We start from the raw sequence: 18,420 nt of genomic DNA on the forward strand, positions 1-18,420 counted from the left end.
CAGACAGAAGGCACTTTCTGAAACCCGTGGTTGATACACCCACTCCATTGTCCCTTGCCCTTGGGATAAGATTGAATTCCTCAGCATGACTTGGAAGGCAAGTGCTCACATCCTGCCCCTCCGCCTGCAGTCTCCACCTTCTCTAGTCCCTCTAGTCTGCCTGCCTCCTGCCGCTCTGGATCTCCACACAGGTCGTCCTCTTCTGACGTGTCCATCAGATGGGAGGAGCCTCTGATGCTCCCACAGGTGTGCAGGCATGACCGTGTACCACAGGTGTTTGTCAATCTGCCCGGGTTCCCCGGCAGGGAAGCTCTGCAGGCAGGACTGGGCTGATCGCTGTCACCATTGTCTCCCCAGAGCCTGCCTAGACAAAGCCTGGCACGCCAGCAACAGTCAAAAGATGTTCCTTACACAGGAGAGTGAAGGAAGTGCTGGCATGGCATGTGTACAGCCCTGAAGGACCATTAGCCTAGAAGTTCCCTGCTTCCCCGAGCACAGCGTTATAGTAATTCCAGGCACACATGCTGGCGATTTCCTGTCCTCCAGCAAATATTCAGCATGATTAAACATGGAAAAATGCGTTTTTGGTTCAATTCATCGGACTGAAAAACAAACCCATAAATCAGTTAGTAATAGCCGATCGTTTTTTAGGCACAACAGCTTGGTTAGAAAACTGGTTACTTCTATCACAGGATGAACGGCCCAAGGGCACGCCCTGCTACTGTGATGTTGCGAATTCAGTGTGTAAGAGCCAAGAGTCAACTCTGTAACACTTATCTTATTTTTGCTAACTTCCAATGAAAAGGCATGCGATCCAAACCATGACAAAACCCTTGTGGGACTTAGAAATAATCTTGGCTTCAAGTTTTAAGACAATATTATATTATCTTTTGTGGGAAAATTTAAATTTCTTTAACTATACCAAGGGTCTTATCTTCCCAGTATTTCTCAGTAGCATAAAAGGCTTGAGGCAAGAACAATGGAAGGAATAAATTCTCAACAATTTTAAAGAAGGGGCCTATTGGCCTGAGAGCACAGAGATGGCAGGAAGGGTCCGGGAGGGGTCGGTGGCACAGCCCTTGTCCTGCCCGACCTCTCCGTTCTCCACTTTGTAACAAAAGGGTGACACAGATGTCCCCAAAAAACAACCAAGACTCTAGAGCAGGCAGGACACCAGGGCTGGCAGGAACCCTGGGTGGGTGGCCCAGGCCTACATGCACAGTGCAGGAAGCTCTGTGTGTGTGTGTGTGTGTGTGTGTGTGTGCATGTGTGTGTGCTGCACACCTGGGTTTGGGTTGAGAGCGAAAGAGGAAGAAAGAGAGGAAGGAAGAACAAGCCCAGTATAGTTTTTCTTTCTTTTTTTTTTTTAAAAACCAGCTTTTAAAAATGGTGGGACTTCCAGAACGGCATTCACTGGGCTTCCCTGGTGGTCCAGTGGCTGGGACTCCATGCTCCCAATGCAGGGATCCTGGGTTCTATCCCTGGTCAGGGAGCTAGACCCCATGTGTGGCAACTAAAGATCCCACATGCCGCATCTAAGACCGGGTCCAGTCAAATGAATAAATAAATATTGAGGGGAAAACAGCATTCTTGAAATAAATGTTGCTGCCTATTACTTGAGAAGAATCAACAGCAATCCTCAGGGGTGGGGAGATACTACCTGCCACCTGAAGGAGACTGTTTTCTAACAACTGCAGAATCTAAACAAGATTTAACCTAGATTCTTAACTTAGTTTGTGCACCATGAACCCTGTCAGCATCTCATGAAGCCACAGGCCTGTCTCAGAATGTTGATGGAATACATAGGGTAACAAAAGAAACCAGTAATAAACACCATTTTCAAAATAGTTTAAAAGTCGTGACAGAGTAGAATACATGCTTGTTTATTCCGATATCAAATAACAAGAGCTACAGTTTATCAACGACTGTGGTTTCAAAGTAGGAGCAAACGTGAATGATCTGTCTTCAGGGTCCGTAGTGTCATGTAAAAATGTCTGTGGCTTCTAGAGGTGACTAACACGACTAGCGTGGTTGGTTATGCCTGTGTTCATAACAGGAAACGGTAGAGCTCCTTTAGAGCTCAGCGAAATGGAAGACGTCAGTGTTTCTCCATCCAAGCTTGTGGACCCCTGGAGTCCCATCCATAGTGCCCAGAGCTGGGATCTCTGCTCTAAGTACCTGGAGAATCAAGGGTCTCAGCCACTGCTCAGGTCCATCCTTGGAAGGAGTTGGGTCCAGCAAGTGGCTGCACTTCTGCATAAGGCCACAGTACCACTGTCTGTCCTCAGGGCATCTCACTCGGGGCCTTTTGGGGAACTTGTTCTGTCCAGGCCCCGGGGTAGATCAGTGCACTCTCCTCACTGGGAGAGTGGGCTTCTGCTTCTGCTCAAGTTGTTGTGTTCCCATCAGCTTTGCTTTATCTGATGACCTATTAAACTCTCCCCCTGGATCCTAAAGGACTCACAGGAACCCTGGGGAGGAGAAGGCCCAACTGGAGGCACAGAGAGCCTCTGTCATATAAAAAATAGGATACTCAGGCGGTAAAATTGTGGGAAGAGAGTATAATCTTCATATACACCTGAGAAGTTTTTAAAAATCTATAGTACTTCTGCACGTATCTTGTCCTGATAACCCGATAATCCCAGGAAGCAACTGGCATGCGGAGCTTACTTATGATTTTGCTCAGGCCCAACGAGGTTATGCCAGACGCTTGCCTTCCCTTCGCCCTGCAAGAGGCCCCAGCCCTGGATCCACAGAGCCTTACTCCTGGTCGACATGAACTGCTGGATGATCAGCATTGCTCCCAGGCTGGCGCAGAAATGATTACCTTTTCTCACCTGTTTAGGTCTTACTTGTCCACTTGCTGTGGACTTTCAGGCCCAGCTGGGTTTCTCTCTGCTCTACGTCTGTGGTTTATGAACTTTCACACAAGGGTTGGGAGGCTGCCTTCTGGTTCCAGTTGCTAGAGTCTTGCTGTGTGATCGTGGACAGTTCCTGCCCTCTCTGAATTTGAGTTCTGTCGCAAATGGGGGTGATACTTTCTCACTTGACGGAGGCCTAGGCTGGTTGTGAGCAGTGAATGAGATAACGTAGTACACATAGAACTTCCTCCAAAAGTCAAAAACCCAACAGAAACACATGGTGGCATCATAAAACGCAAGTTATTTTAGTATAATTGTTTCTATGGGTCCATTCACTTCTTTAATCAAAAAAGATAATTACATTTTCATAGGTACTAGATTGATACCACTCTAATGCCAGAAAGTGAAGAGAAACTGAAGAGCCTCTTGATGAGGGTGAAAGAGGAGAGTGAAAAAAAGCTAGATTAAAACTCAACATTCTAAAAACCAAGATCATAGCACCCAGTCCCATCACTTTGCCATCACTTCATAGCAAGTAGAAGGGGAAAAGTGGAAGCAGTGATAGATTCTATTTTCTTGGGCTCTAAAATCACTGCAGCTGGTGACTGCAGCCACGAAATTAAAAGACACTCGCTCCTTGGAAGAAAAGCTATTACAAATCTTGACAGCATATTAAAAAGCAGAGATACCACTTTGCTGACAAAGTTCATATAGTCAAAGCTATGCTTTTTCCAGAAGTCATGTATGGATGTGAGAGTTGTACCATAAAGAAGGCTGAGTGCTGAAGAATTGATGCTTTTGAACTGTGGTGCTGGAGAAGACTCTTGAGAGTCCCTTGGACTGCAAGGAGATGAAACCAGTCAACCCTAAAGAAAACCAACCCTAAATATTCACTGGAAGGACTGATGCTGAAGCTGAAGCCCCAGTACTTTGGCCACCTGATGCAAAGAGTTGACTCATTGGAAAAGACCCTGGTGCTGGGAAAGATTGAAGGCAAAAGGAGAAGGTGGTGGCAGAGGATGAGATGGTTAGATAGCATCATCTAAATAGACATGAACTTGAGCAAACTCTGGGAGATAGTGGAGGACAGAGGAGCCTGGTGTGCTGTAGTCCATGGGGTCGCAAAGAATCAGGCATGACTTACTGACTGAACAATAAAGTACTAGGTTCTTAAGTAAATGATTCTTCTTCCTTTATTCCAATTTCAATTAGTCCTTTATTTAAAATATTTTCAACCTTTAAAAAAATAAAACTTAATCTGTTCCAACAAACCAAATTATTTTTATAGCTTTTTAAAAACAATGTCCAAACATGTATTCAGCTTTCAAAACTAAGGCACACAGGTTATTTTTTCACTATTCATCCTCCAGCCTTTTAACAGTTCAGTCCTGCCCAACTCCCACAGACAGTGGGTGGAATTTGGTGAAACATTTATTGTTTAACACCCAACAGAGAGCAGCTGGATCAGCTGCTTCCACAAATATCTTGGAAGAAGAAACTTGAGGGCTGGTTAAGTATACTTCATCCTTAACCTCCCTAACTCCCAAATCTGTTGCTGGAGGCCAGTTTCAAGTCCAGGCAACTCAAGTAAACAGCTGATTGTTGGGCATCTATTGGAAGGCACCATCTGCTTTAAAGCGATGAATTAAGACACACAACTGCTGCTTAGAAGGCAATTGATCTTTGGCCTTCAAGTCTCCCTGCATGTGACAGACTGGGTTATTTCAGCAAATATGCACTGCTCCCCTTCCTGAGGGGGCGTATCCTTCCCTGCCCCATTGATGGTCATGGGCATGGTCATGGTCACATGACTTGTTAGGCTAACAGAGGCTTGGCAGATGTACTGCAAGCAGAAGCTGTAAGAGATACTGCTTATTTGCTCCCCCATCATGTAGTCCAGTGATTCCTCATGAGGAAAATATGCCTGGCAGCTGCAGTCCCTTCCACCAGGGTCCCGGAATCAAACGTGAGAAGATGAACCTGAGCAATGCCGGAGCTAAACCCAGAACTGACCTACAGACACGTGAGGAAAAGAAACGCTGCTGGTTCAAAGCCACTGGGATTCTGGAGGGTGTTTGTTATACTGCATCACTGGCCAAGAGTCAACTAAGACATCTCTGCAATCTGCTTTACACTGATGTGTGAGATCAGACTGTCTCAGGGTCATGCCCAAGCCTGGCACACAGGAGCTCGGTCTAGACCCTCTTTCTCCACAGGTATCCAAGGGCTTCAGAGTGGCTGCCTCTGAATTCTTCCAGCCTTTCCTCCCATTTCTCCCTCCTAAAGTCAGATTAGATATTCTGAGTGCTACAAACTGGTCAATTTTTTTCTTTTTTCTTTTTTTTTGGCCACATTGTGTGGGATCTCAGTTTCTGAGCTGGGATTGAACCTGGGCCATGAAAGTGAAAGCCTGGAATCCTAACCACAAGGCCACCAGGGAATTCCTTCAAATATTTCTTTATGGTGTTAGTTCACTTGTTGTGAGTTGGTAGAAAACTCAACAATGGCAGGAAGCCCACTGTACACTTATTTGCATTCTACTTACACATAGCAGCCAATGAAGAAATCCTTTTGGATTAGTTGCAAATGCTTACTTTACAAAGCCTTCTGCATACATGGCCTGATTCCACCTGTTGACTCTCAACATCCACCCCTGGGCCCTGCTCTGGCCACTGAGCTTGGTGGACTTCTACCCATGCTGCCAGACCATGTTAGTGTCCACTTCAGACACCCTGAGGACTATGGCCCTAAGGTGAATTAGAGAAGAAATACTAACACTGATGAATTTTCATCTGTAAAATTATACTTACAAAGCATGGCTTCCAATAGGCCTCAAAAGATGGTAGATATTTTACTAACACTGGTTTTTCAAGGTTGCAAGTCAGCCACACCTCCCATGGGAGGCCTCACTGTTGGCCGCTGATCTTGCAAGAGACAAGCAATTCCCAGAACACCCAGGTGGCCTAACCTCAGTGGTAGAACCCACGGAGAGTCAGCGAGAGTCTGTTCCCATGGCTCTCAATCTTGCTCATGTGTACTTTCCCCACCTCCTTCTACTTCCCAGGCCTGGGTACTCCATCTTGAGGAATTTACATCTATTTACATATTCTTACATCCTTAACAAAGATGTTATGAAGGAACTTCTGAAAGCTAAGAGACTTTGTAGAATTTTATTTTATTTTGGTTATTGCTTCAAATATACCTCCATGCTTTCTCAATTTTAATTTTTTTGGAAGAAACTCTTGGTGGCAGAATACAGCGGGTCCTATTGTGGGAAAGGCATGTCAAGAACGAGATGGCCAGAGAAGGGACCAGCTTGTCTGGATGCAACGAAAGAGCATCTCCAGCTACAGTAGGAAGACTCCATGGAGGATGAGGGGAGCCAGGAGAAGAACTGGGGGGATGGCCGGGAAGAGGTTATGGAGGAGCCAACAGAAGAGCTACTGGCTCCCACGAGATGGGAACCAAGAGGGAAATACAGGAAATGTGAACTGGTCAGAAGAGACAGGAAAAACCCGATGTACTGACAACCAGGAACAGTCTTAATCTGACATAAGAGGAGATGAAAAGTCTTCCAGGAAAGAATGTCATCTTATGGTCAAGTGAATTAGGAAGGTTACTTGGAATTCTGCCATCTGTCACTTGAGCTATAACAATGAATCACTGATAATAAATGACTTAACTAAAGCTCCTCACTTTCTGAGAAGGACTTGAGTTGCTCATAAGAAAACCGGGAATAAGTTAATACCAAAAATACACACCCCAAAGTTTCATTTACATTGTTCATAGCTGGCTACATCTGGCTCTGCATTTCCGTCTACCAATGAATAAGAACTTTTATGAACAAACAGCAGTCTTCCCCACAGCCATGAAATGAATTCCGGTTTCTCTACACTCTTACACAGTGTGAGTTACATGACAATGACGGTCATGTGCCTTGAAGTTATCTGTCACTTTGCAAGTTTCATTAAGCCCTTGGTACACTGCAATAGATTATCCGTGAAAAGAAAAACCTCCTAGCTTGTTTTCAGCTAAAAGATCTCTCATCAAGTTACTCTCACATCAAGTTTACTCATTTCAAGTTAAGAGTTGGAGACACAATTAGTGGCAAATGAAGCTCTCCAGAGAGGTCAGTGGATGGGAGAGGGTGAAAACATGATTAATGACTTGAATCCAAAAGTACTAATTAAGGTGGATGAACTTAGAGCCTCTTATACAGAGTGAAGGAAGTCAGAAAGAAAAATAAATATCATTAATGCATATATATGGAATCTAGAAAAATGATACTGATGAATCTATTTGCAGGGCAGGAATAGAGATGCAGATGCAGAGAATGGACTTGTGGGCAGGGTGGGGGAAGAAGAGGGTAGGCCGAATTGAGAAAGTAGCATTAACATATAAACACTATCATGTGTAAAATAGACAGCTAGTGGGAAGCTGCTATATAACATAGGGAGCCCAGCCTCACACTCTGTGAATGACATAGAGGGGTGGGATGGAGGAGGGAAGTGGGCTCAAAAGCTAGGGGATATGTATATACATATACAATTATGACTGATTTGCACTGTTGTACAGCAGAAATCAACACAACATTGTAAAACAATTATCCCCCAATTTTTTAAAGAAAGCACTAATTAGGTTGCTTGATATACTTTTTAGTTATAGGACCTGTTGCTTAAACCAAAAAGGATAAAACTACAGATCCTAGGAAAAAAGATACTGAAATAAAGGTTAACACAAAGGGAAGGAAACCCTCAGGAACAGAACATAACCCATGTGCCACTACAGAAAGCTTAGGGGCAGCCCCGACGTGAACTGTAAAGATTACACAGTTTCCAATAATCAGGCAGGAGGAGGAGATGAGATGGTTGGATGGCATCATCGACTCAACGGACATGCGTCTGAGCAAACTCCAGGAGATGGTGAAGGACAGGGAAGCCTGGTGTGCTGCAGTTCATGGGATTGCAAAGAGTCAGACACGACTGACTGACTCAACAACAACTTTTTCTAAAATGGTATTGGTAATCAAACTGGACATGTTTTATCTTGTCTCCTGCCTCAAACTGCATTTAATTTATACCTAAGTTTGTGCAGAGAATGTCTCATTTGAATCTGTTTTTTCCACTTCATTGCTTTCCCTCTTTCAATCATACCAGAAGTCTATCTTTTGGCTGTTTATTTGCCAAAGAATTAGATCTGGTACCGTTTTTACTTTTCTGTTCTCTAGGTCATTAATGGTTTCCTTCCTGTTTTTCTAAAGTTTGTTTTGATGGCCGCTTTGTTCCTTTACTGGCTTCTAAATCCAGTTTTGTTTTTGTTTTTTGTACTAGACTTTTCTAAACTTCTCATTTCATTGGCTATCCAACATCCAAGTAAACTTCCTGTTTGTAGAGAATCCCAGAATAGAAGGGAGGTGGGCCCCACCCCTGGCGGGGTGGAGCAGCTGCCTCCTCCCCTCACTGGTCACCTGAGTGTGGAAATGAAACAGGTGATCACCCGAGTGTGGAAATGAATCAGGTCCAGGCGCTCCCTCCCACCCCGATCTCTGCCTCCGGAGCCCACGCTCGCTGCAGACAAGAGTCGCGGCTCCAAGTGGATGGCAGCAGCAGAGTCAGAACTCAGTGGTGGCTCCGCAGACGTCCTTCTTGTAGTGCCTGCGCCTCCTGGGACATCCTACCTCAGGTGTGACTCGCTGCTCTCAGCCACCCAGCCTCCCCGGCTCCCCGCCACGCCTGGTTCTGCAGCCTCCAACTTCCACAAGCTACCTGATAGCTTTCCAAACCATTCCTTCTCGTGGAGTTCTATTTTGCATTGTTCTTATTGTCGCTTTCCAACTATTCCACCATTGCCATTTTGGAATCTCTGTCACCCACGAGCTAACGAAAAGGTCCTTAAAAAAAAAACACACTGCAATTCGGGACTTCCCTGGCGGTCCAGTGGTTCAGAACCTGCCTTGCAATGCAGGGAATGTGGGTTCAATTCCTGGCTGGGGAACTAAGATCCCACATGTTGTGGGGGCAACAGAGCCCATGTGCCTAAACTACAGAACCTGCATGCTACAACAAAAGATCCCACTTGTCACAACCAAGACTCAATGCAGTCAGATAAATAGACAAAAATCACTCCTGAAAAAGCCATTACAATTGGTTAGGTTTGTGTATTCATATCTTTTGTGGTTGATTTCTACTGTTGTGTCATTAGATGACACACTGGGAAGTACCTCGTCGCTTTCAGGAGGTTAGGAACCTCTGTGCAGCTACTCTGATTACTTTTGCTAATGTTCCACAATCAGTTAAAAAACATCAGCTTACTTTGCCACAACAGTTCAACATGTATTTATTAACTGTATATTGATACCTTTTATTTTCTTACTTTTATTTTGCTTACCTGAGCCAACAAAATCAGAGGTATTGTTTCTCACTAGCATGATGTTTATACCAAACTTTCCTTGCATTTTCTAACAATGTTTACCTTAGGTATGTTGATGCAATATTTTTTGATGTATATACGCTGATGACTGAATTTTTAAAGAAACTCTTCACGTGTGTAAAATTACTCCTTTTGATCTATGTAATATGATAAACACAATACCTTCTGTGCTGAATTCTCTTTGGTCTGTTCTTTTTTTTTTATTTTTATTTATTTATTTTTTTTGGTCTGTTCTTAATAGTGATTCTTGGGGACTGTATTTTATTTTGAAGCCTCTGGATACTAGTACAGCGCCTGATGCATAGAAGCTCATTACATGTCAGTAAACAGCGAGGATACTGGAAACCAGAAAGGGCACCATAAATCCCTGGGTTCTTTTGGTCCCTAAGAAGATAAAAATGCTAGCTTGCTGCATTCTCTTCAAATGATCTGCTTTCTTACGGAAAAAGAATACCCTCTCAGCATACCCAAATAGTTAAAAAGAAGTTCCAGAGTGCTGCCCTACACCAGAAGGTAGCTAGGACTCTAGATCTCAAATATACCAGACCTCTTAACACTGAGTACAGCTGTGAAGCAGTGACTGGGCTCAGCAGAGTGTGCAGAGCAGACAAGACATCTGCAGTTCCGGCTCAGAGACCTGCATCACAGAGGAAGCATCTGGACGGACGGGAGGGGACACTGCAGGGCAGAAGGGAGAGCAGAGTAAAGAGCCCACGGGAGAAAGAGCGAGCATTTAAAGACAGCCATTAAGGCGCTTCCCTGGTGGTCCACTGGTTAAGACTGCCTTCCAATGTGGGGGGTGCAGGTTCCATATTTGGCCTGGAAGATGGGATTCCATCTGCCTCTTGGTCAAAAGGCCAAAGCAAAAACAAACAAACAAACAAACAGAAAAAATATTGTAACAAACTCAATAAAGACTTTAAAAATGGTCCACACCAAAAAAACACCTTAAAAAAAAAAATCGAGAACAATTAAACTCTTCCAAAACAAAAATTGCTGGGCACGAGCCCCAGCAGAGGGTGTCTGGAGGCTCTCTGTGCTATCCACACCAGAAGGGACAGTAGGGGACGGGAGAAAAAGGGGCCAGGGCATTTGGTGTGTGAGGGAAGAGGCCTGCAGGGCTGATGACGCGAGGGCTTCCCGCACCACCTCCTCTGGCCTCACGGCACCTCCAGATGTGGCGTCTTGGAGAAAGATGGGCTCCCCTCTGTCCAGAGGAGGCGAAAGTTGGGGATCCAGGTTCTGCTGCTTTCATGCTGAGCTGGTCAAAATCAGACAGGCTCTAGTACAGGAGGCTTGCAAACGCTTGCAATGCTCCTTCTGGTGTTTGGCAAACTTAATTTAGTTCTGCTGCTGTTGCTGCTAAGTCACTTCAGTCGTGGCCGACTCTGTGCGACCCCATAGACGGCAGCCCACCAGGGTCCCCTGTCCCTGAGATTCTCCAGGCAAGAACACTGGAGTGGGTTGCCATTTCCTCCTCCAATGCATGAAAGTGAAAAGTGAAAGTGAAGTCGCTCAGTCGTGTCCGACTCTTAGCGACCCCATGGGCTGCGGCCTACCGGGCTCCTCTGTCCATGGAATTTCCAGGCACGAGTACTGGAGTGGGTTGCCATTGCCTTCTCTGAATTTAGTTCACAGTGTATGAATAAATTACTTTCAAGTAAGTCCTTTTTTTATTACAGGTTTAGGTTGTGTTAAGAAAAAAATACCCAATTCCAGGGGAAGCTGCTGGCTACTCCGACACTGGCCCCGAGTCCACCAAAGGGCAGACTTCCCTGAAAGGGCCCACCCTGGCCAAGAGGGGGTAGCGGGGAGGTGGAGGGGGCTCACTTGGGGCTGGAACGTACAGAATGAGTCTGAGAAGACCTCCCCAGGGCAGTTTTTGCTTTCCAACTCCTTCTGTTATTCTTTAAATGACCTGAGGGCTCCTAGGGGTCTGAGCAAACAGAGATGACCCCTTAGCCCCAGCTGTCATTTGAATAAAAATGTTTTATAACATCAAAAATTGCCTGGATGAACAAACAACCCCAAACACTCTGTTTCAAATGTGCAGAAGCAATTTGATGGCAACACAAAGAGACAACGGGAGAGAAACAGAAATAAAAAGAGACAAAGTCAGAGAGAGAGAGAGAAAGTATTTATTCCTGCAGTTGCAGCTCATGGAAAGCCTCCCAGATTACAGGAAGACAAGGGGGCTCCCATCGCTCTGTGATGACAATCTCATTCTACAGCTACCTGGGAGCACTGAGGCAGGCCTGCCCCCATTACGCACGGTAACAACACTTCACTGGCAGGCTCTTTGTGAGTCCTCGGCGTGCACCAGGTCCATGTGTGCTGGGCACTGTCTCGCTTCATCCTTAGGATAAACCTACAAGGCAGTACTGGGATCATCCCATCTTACAGATGTGGAAACAGTGAGGGTAACCTGCCCAGGTTCCACTATTATCCAAGGGCAGGACCAGGACCCAGTCCTGGGCATCTGTCCTTAGAGCTGTGTCCCAACCCCCCGGCTCTGCTAACCTGTTCTATGTTAGCAACAGAGTGTGCTCCCCAAAAAGCTTTTCCCTCAGCCCTCGACTTCAACTACAGAGCCCCTACGACTTTGCTCTCATTCCAAACTTACTTAACAAAGAAAAATACGCTTTGGGAAGCTGAATTTTCCTCTCTCCTCTCCCAATGCAAAGTGACATTGATTTGCATGCCTAGGAAGGACCAACCTGAGCCCATTCATTACCATGGAAGGGAAGCCACATGTTTGAACATTGGCTTTCAGCACATCATTGTACTTTTTTCCCCTGGCTGCAGAAAGTAGAATTCTTTCAATAAAAACTTGCCATCTAAAAATAAAGTAGTGGCAAACTCTGCAATTATACTTCTCCATTGGAGACAACTGCTTTCCACTCTATTTTCCAAAATGGACAAGGTCCAATTTGTTGGTCAGCTAATGGGTCACACTCAAGGCCCAAATGTAGTGTAATGAACTCGAAAGCCAAAACGATGTAGGTCTGAGTCGCTGTGTGGTTGTTCCCCGAGTGCAGCAAGTACATTTACTTTCCATCAGCTGTGTGCTATTCCTCTCACCTGTCCCCCACAGAGCAGGGCCCTGATTACAGTTTTCCCACTTTCAGCCCAAGGGCCGTCAAATGAAGCTTAGAGGCAGCTACTGGCAATGTGCTCCTTGTCTAGTTCCCTCCTCTGATGCTGCTGCTGCTAAGTCGCTTCAGTCGTGTCCGACTCTGTGCGACCCCATAGATGGCAGCCCACCAGGCTCCCCCGTCCCTGGGATTCTCCAGGCAAGAACACTGGAGTGGGTTGCCATTTCCTTCTCCAATGCATGAAAGGAAAAGTGAAAGTGAAGTCGCTCAGTCGTGTCTGACTCCTGGCGACCCCATGGACTGCAGCCCACCCCAAACCTTCCCCCTTCCTCTCCTTTCCATTTGCAGCTCTGCATCCTCCCATTACAGGACAGCATCAGGCTTGCTTGTGGAGTTCTGGGTTACCATGGTGACTTGGAGTTACCAAAAAGGTTGCTCAACACCTATCAGAAGGGCTCCTAGACACTATAGACTGATGGCTCTTATTGTCTTACTGGGAGTTTCTAGCAGCTCAGTTGGTAAAGAATCTGCCTGCAATGCTGGAGACCCGGGTTTGATTCCTGGATTGGGAAGATCCACTGGAGAAGGAAATGGCAACCCACTCCAGTATTCTCTGAAGAATCCCATGGACAGAGGAGTTTGTCAGGCTATTGTCCATGGGGTCGCAAGAGTCGGACATGATTTAGCAACTAAACCACCATAGAAGTATACCATTAACTAGATGAGTAATTCTGGTAAGAGGATTTTACATCTAATACATCAGGGTTCTTTGAAGGAAGGAAGGTGAAGTCACTCAATCGTGTCCGACTCTTTGCGACCCCGTGGACTGTAGCCTACCAGGCTTCTCCGTCCATGGGATTCTCCAGGCAAGAATACTGGAGTGGGTTACCATTTCCTTCTCCAGGGTTCTTTAAGGGTTCTTAAACCTACAGTGGAGGGAACAAATGAGAGAATCTGATGAACTTTCAGAAAGTATTTTACGATATAACTGAAGAGAATTTTAAAACACTATGAGACAGAAAGGAACGTTTTATCATGATTAGGAATCTACCCTATAGATGGAATATAAATGAACAAATAGAAACAGTCAGCTATCTAGCAATGGGTAAACACATTTATAAATGATAAAAAAAAAGAGAGAGATGTCCTGTAAACTCTTCAGGTCTGCGGGTAACCACTCCCTCCCTGTAAATGCCAACTGGAACAAGTCATTAGACCTCCAGGAGAAGATACGCAAAATAACACAAGATTTTTAGGTGAAAGAGTGTAAGTTACATATTATCTCATCATATAATATTCCATCATGAAATCCCAAAATTACAACCCAAGAAAGGATCCTGTGAATCCCTATGGATTGTTTCCCTGAAGATATTTAAGCCACTGGGCTGCTTTGGCTTGAGTGTCCTCAAGATGGGCATGGGATGGTCACTGGGGTTGGAGTAACCCTGAAGGGTATCAGAAATCACACAAAGGCTGTCTCATGACCTTGTAAACCCTGGTGTGTGTCCTCACATAGGGGACCAGGGACAGGTTTGGTCATCATACCTGCAGAGGGCCACAGTAGACCAAGACATTGGTCAGAGAAAGCCAATCAGAAGCGTCAAGGGAGCAGTAGTAATAACAGAGGAACAGCTAACAACCACAGAGAATTTACCAAAAGCCAGGCATGAGCCTGAGTGCTTTGCACACTTTAACTCTGCTCTCTCAATCATCCCGTGAGGTAGGCACCGCTACTGACCTCATTATCAAGATGAGAAAACCAAGGCATACAGAGTTGAGGTTGCGTGCCTAAATTGTGAAGCTAGTATTTGTACCCAGGTCATTGGGTGCCAGATTTCAGGCTCTTTAACTGGTTCTTACTACACAAGAAAGACAACAAAATTCCATGATGTTTTGATGGGGAGGCAAAGGCTAACAGTAATTTTTCCAAGTGAGTAAAACAAAGAAAAGGTCTGAGAGGGAAAACATGGACTTCCTACCAAATTGTAGATTAACATTAAAGTTATAGTAAAATTCAGGCCAATAAACAAAAAAGCTTTGCACAGCAGGAACCACATTATATAATTTTTTTTTTTCTGAAGAATCAAGACCACAAATTCTAATAGGCTCGGAAAATGTTAGCAGTTGGCTATGTGTTACTAAGGGGAACAAGGTGTGTTCTGAGGTGTTCTGTCTTTGCAGGTGTGAGGTTAACAGAATTTCCATGCCTGTTTTCCCAGGGAAGTCCCTGGTTATTTCTGTTAGAGGCAGACTATGGGACTGAAAAAATGTGGGTCTTCCCCCAGGTGGCAAAGCTGTGGTCCCTTTCTCATTACCCTTCCTGTCACTTGGGGCTTCCACCGTCTCCCTGCCAACCTCATCTCTGACACGCTCCATCCTGGGGCAGAGTAATGGTCTGCAAGTGTGGGTAACATCTCTCAGTGTGATGGGATGAGCTTGCCAAGTAATCCCCAGGGGCTGGGACCCATATAGAGGCAGAAATGCTGTGCTGCGGTGCTGGCGACCGAGCAGCAGGGCTAAGCCTTACAGCTGAGGCCCTCTGTGCTCCACCGTGTTTCCTCTGCCCGTTTCCTAGCCTGTCCTGGAGGAGGCAAGCTGACAGCGAGGGCAGGTCTTGGTGGTCTCTGGGGCCACCTAACAACATAACTGTGGGCCCAGCAGTCTCTGAGCCTTTGCCCCTTTTTCTCTCCTTGGGCTTCCATGGCCTCCAGCTCCCCAAGCAGAATGCCTTCTGCAGAGCTGGGAGAATCCGGCTACACATGTGGCCAGCTCCTCTGGCAATGGAGGGTCTACAGGTGTCATGGTTTTATTTCAAGTGTCTGCTGATCTGGAACCTCCAGGCAACAAGAACCCCCACTCTGGCGTGTGTGGTCCCTGGGAGGAGAAGACCTGGGGCATTGTGCTGTCCTAGGGATGTGCTGCAGGATGTAAGACGGAAAAAGAGATCTGGCGATGCTAGGCTTGGTGAACGGGATCAGCGGCAGACCATTGATCAGATCAGAGGCAACAGAACTGAAATAACTATTACCCAGTTGCTTAGTTTTGAAGGATTAAAGAGACACACATGCTGGCTCTCTCAGGCTACTCCATCAGCTGCAGACATTTTAGCACAGCCTTAAAGTTGAAACAGAGGCAATTCTGGCTTTGACTCACCTACGCAGTTATCGCAAAGGCTACAGTGAGAGGCACGAGGGGGCCGGAAAATCTTGCAGGTGAAACAATATTTAAGTTTCACAGTCTGGCCATTGATGATGACTTCTTTGGTTCTGGGAGGTGGGCGGTACCCCCCTGAACTGGTGCCATTTGCGATATCTGTGGAGAAAAGAAAAAAAAAGAGCACAGGCGCTTAACACAGCACATGAACTCTGAAGGATCCTGCCCCCAGGCGGCCTGGAGTCTGCATTTCCAAGCGCAAGGCCCACAGGCACCTGACCCCTGACACACAAATGCGGGAGGACACAGAGCGCCGGCCGTCCCACAGCCTTTACGCTCCTTTGGAGCCTGAGACCGCATTTAGGAATCCAGGCACGTGGGAGAGACCACGTGACTGAGCTCTGGCCAATGGGGTGCTGCACACGTGGCCCGCCCAGCCAATGGGCGTCTCCCCTGAGCCACACCCACTCTTCCCCCATCCATCCCAGGTCACCTTGGAGATACAAACTGGGGGCCCTGAATGACTATGCCCCTGTGACTGCCTCAGGGGACCATACTGCTACTTGTGCACCAAAATCTTTCCCCAGTTAGCGTTGACCTAATTAACGTTGTTGCTCAGTCCCTTCCCTGGAGAAGAAAATGGCAACCCACTCCAGTATTCTTGCTCAGAGAATTTCATGGACAAAGGTGCCTGGTGGTCTACAATGTATGGGGTCACAAAGAGTTGGACATGACTGAGTGACTAACACACTTTCAGTCCCTAAGTCTCCAACTCTTTGAGACCCCATGGACTATAGCCCACCAGGCTCCTCTGTCCATGGGATTCTCTAGGGAAGAATACTGGAGTGAGTTGCCATGTCCTCCTCCCCGGGATCTTCCCGACCTAGGGACTGAACTCGCATCTCATACATCTCCTGCATTGGCTGCTGCTAAGTCGCTTCAGTCGTGTCCGACTCTGTGCGACCCCATAGACAGCAGCCCACCAGGCTCCTCTGTCCCTGGGATTCTCTAGGCAAGAATACTGGAGTGGGTTGCCATTTCCTTCTCCAGTGCATGAAAGTGAAAAGTGTTAAGTCAAGTCGCTCAGTTGTGTCCGACTCTTTGTGACCCCATGGACTGTAGCCTACCAGGCTCCTCCATCCATGGGATATTCCAGGCAAGAGTACTGGAGTGGGTTGCCATTTCCTTCTCCACCTGCATTGGCAGGCAGGTTCTTTACTACTTAGTGCCACCTGGAAAGCCCCAACTAAATCGTTCAATGTACATAAAAAAAAATAATTTCTGTAGTTTATTGTCTGACCAGCATCTTTAATTTTTTTAGAACCAGTTTTCAAAATGTTGAAGAAAATACTGTTTTTTAAAGTTTCTTTTAATCTTGTAACCTTATAATCTTATAACCTCCCTGAGTTCACATGAGAATCACCCAGGAAGCTTCTCAGACTCCCCTAGCACAGAGACCTGCCCCAGATCCAATAAACCAGAATCACCCCTGGTGACTGTAATGTGTGGTAGGGCTGAGAGCCCCTGCTCCACAGGAAGATAAAACACTCTTTTCATCTAGACCCCTCACAGCCGTAAAGAATTGAGGGCAGCTAGCAGTGGAAACAGGAGGCCACGGGTCAATGGAGAAGAGTGAGAATATCCGTGAGGGCTTCAGCTGAGACTCCGCGGCTGATAAACAGGTGGAGCAGAGCCTGGTGGGTGCAGGGAATCTTGGGAAACTTCACGGTGTTCTTCGAAAACAGAGATGGAAACACTAAAGGTAGCTGTTCATTTAACTCAGAAACTGTCAGACAGTGACAGCTGCAATATACTTTTGGTAAATTTCCAAAGTGATAGGAAGGAGTCCCACGATCCACTCAGCTCTCCCCCACCCCCTCCCCACAAACTCAACCTGAGCAGGACTTGCATGGAGACCTGTCAAAACTACTGATGCTACTGACCCACCCTTATATATATATGTGTGTGTGTGTGTGTGTGTGTGTGTATTCTGATGTCCTTGGAGGGGTGCAGCCTGTCATCAGAGGTTTCAAGAGCTCCTCATGTATGGAAATTTACAGCCAAAGCTGAGAACCACCATTGCAGGGCCTGGTCACTGCGGTCCACGCAGAATCCACACTAAGAGTTTGTCAGAGATGTGAGCTCTCTCTCAGTCCCGCCCATAGCTATCGAGGTCACTGTACCCCCTGCCCACCAGGGGGGAGGGTGTCACACATCTTGAAGTTTGAGAACCTAGCTCCTGGATGCCTGAAAACACTGCCCATCCACACATCACGTGCGCCTCTTAACCTCATGTGCCTCTGTTTTGTACCCCTATACACTCATGTACATGGTAGAGAGCTAAACTTACAGAACACAGAAACCTAGAAAAACTTTGTGGGCGGGAGGGCGCAGCTTCACACAGCACAGTCAGCCCCCGAGCATTTTCACATGGAGAACCTGGTGACCGGGAACAGCCAATGGTCTCTGCAGAGCGGCACCCTCAGTGCCTCCAGGCTGCTCTCACTCACAGAATTCACAAGTCATGATTTCAGGAGGTGCCCCATTTACCGCAATCTTTTTTTTATCCCCCCTCCTAACTATCCAAGACCTTATCGTGCTCTTTGCATCTTCAGTTTAGTTCAGTTGCTCAGTCGTGTCCAATTCTTTGAGACCCCACGAACTGCAGCACGCCAGACCTCCCTGTCCATCACCAACTCCCAGAGTTACCCAAACTCATGTCCATTGAGTCGGTGATGCCATCCAACCATCTCATCCTCTGTCGTCCCCTTCTCCTCCCGCCTTCAATCTTTCCCAGCATCAGGGTCTTTTCCAATGAGTCACTGCTTTGCATCAGGTGGCCAAAGTATTGGAGCTTCAGCATCAATACTTCCAATGAATAC

General features: G+C 46.4%; 1 protein-coding gene across 8 annotated transcripts in view; it reads right to left on the reverse strand.

Moving 5' to 3' along the window:
• The window catches only part of ZDHHC14 (zinc finger DHHC-type palmitoyltransferase 14), a 292,894-nt gene that overhangs the window by 67,401 nt on the left and 207,073 nt on the right, over positions 1 to 18,420 (reverse strand). For 7 of the 8 annotated variants that reach the window (XM_006075700.4, XM_006075699.4, XM_025294340.3 and 4 more), the window contains exon 3: positions 15,539 to 15,697. The exons of the other annotated variant lie outside the window; for it this stretch is intronic. In XM_006075700.4, the coding sequence (XP_006075762.1) occupies positions 15,539 to 15,697 (159 nt within the window). The remainder of the gene's footprint in view (positions 1 to 15,538; positions 15,698 to 18,420) is intronic. 8 annotated transcript variants of the gene reach the window in all.

The sequence above is a fragment of the Bubalus bubalis genome, chromosome 10 (assembly GCF_019923935.1).
Source record: "Bubalus bubalis isolate 160015118507 breed Murrah chromosome 10, NDDB_SH_1, whole genome shotgun sequence".
NCBI classification, from domain to species: Eukaryota; Metazoa; Chordata; class Mammalia; order Artiodactyla; family Bovidae; genus Bubalus; species Bubalus bubalis.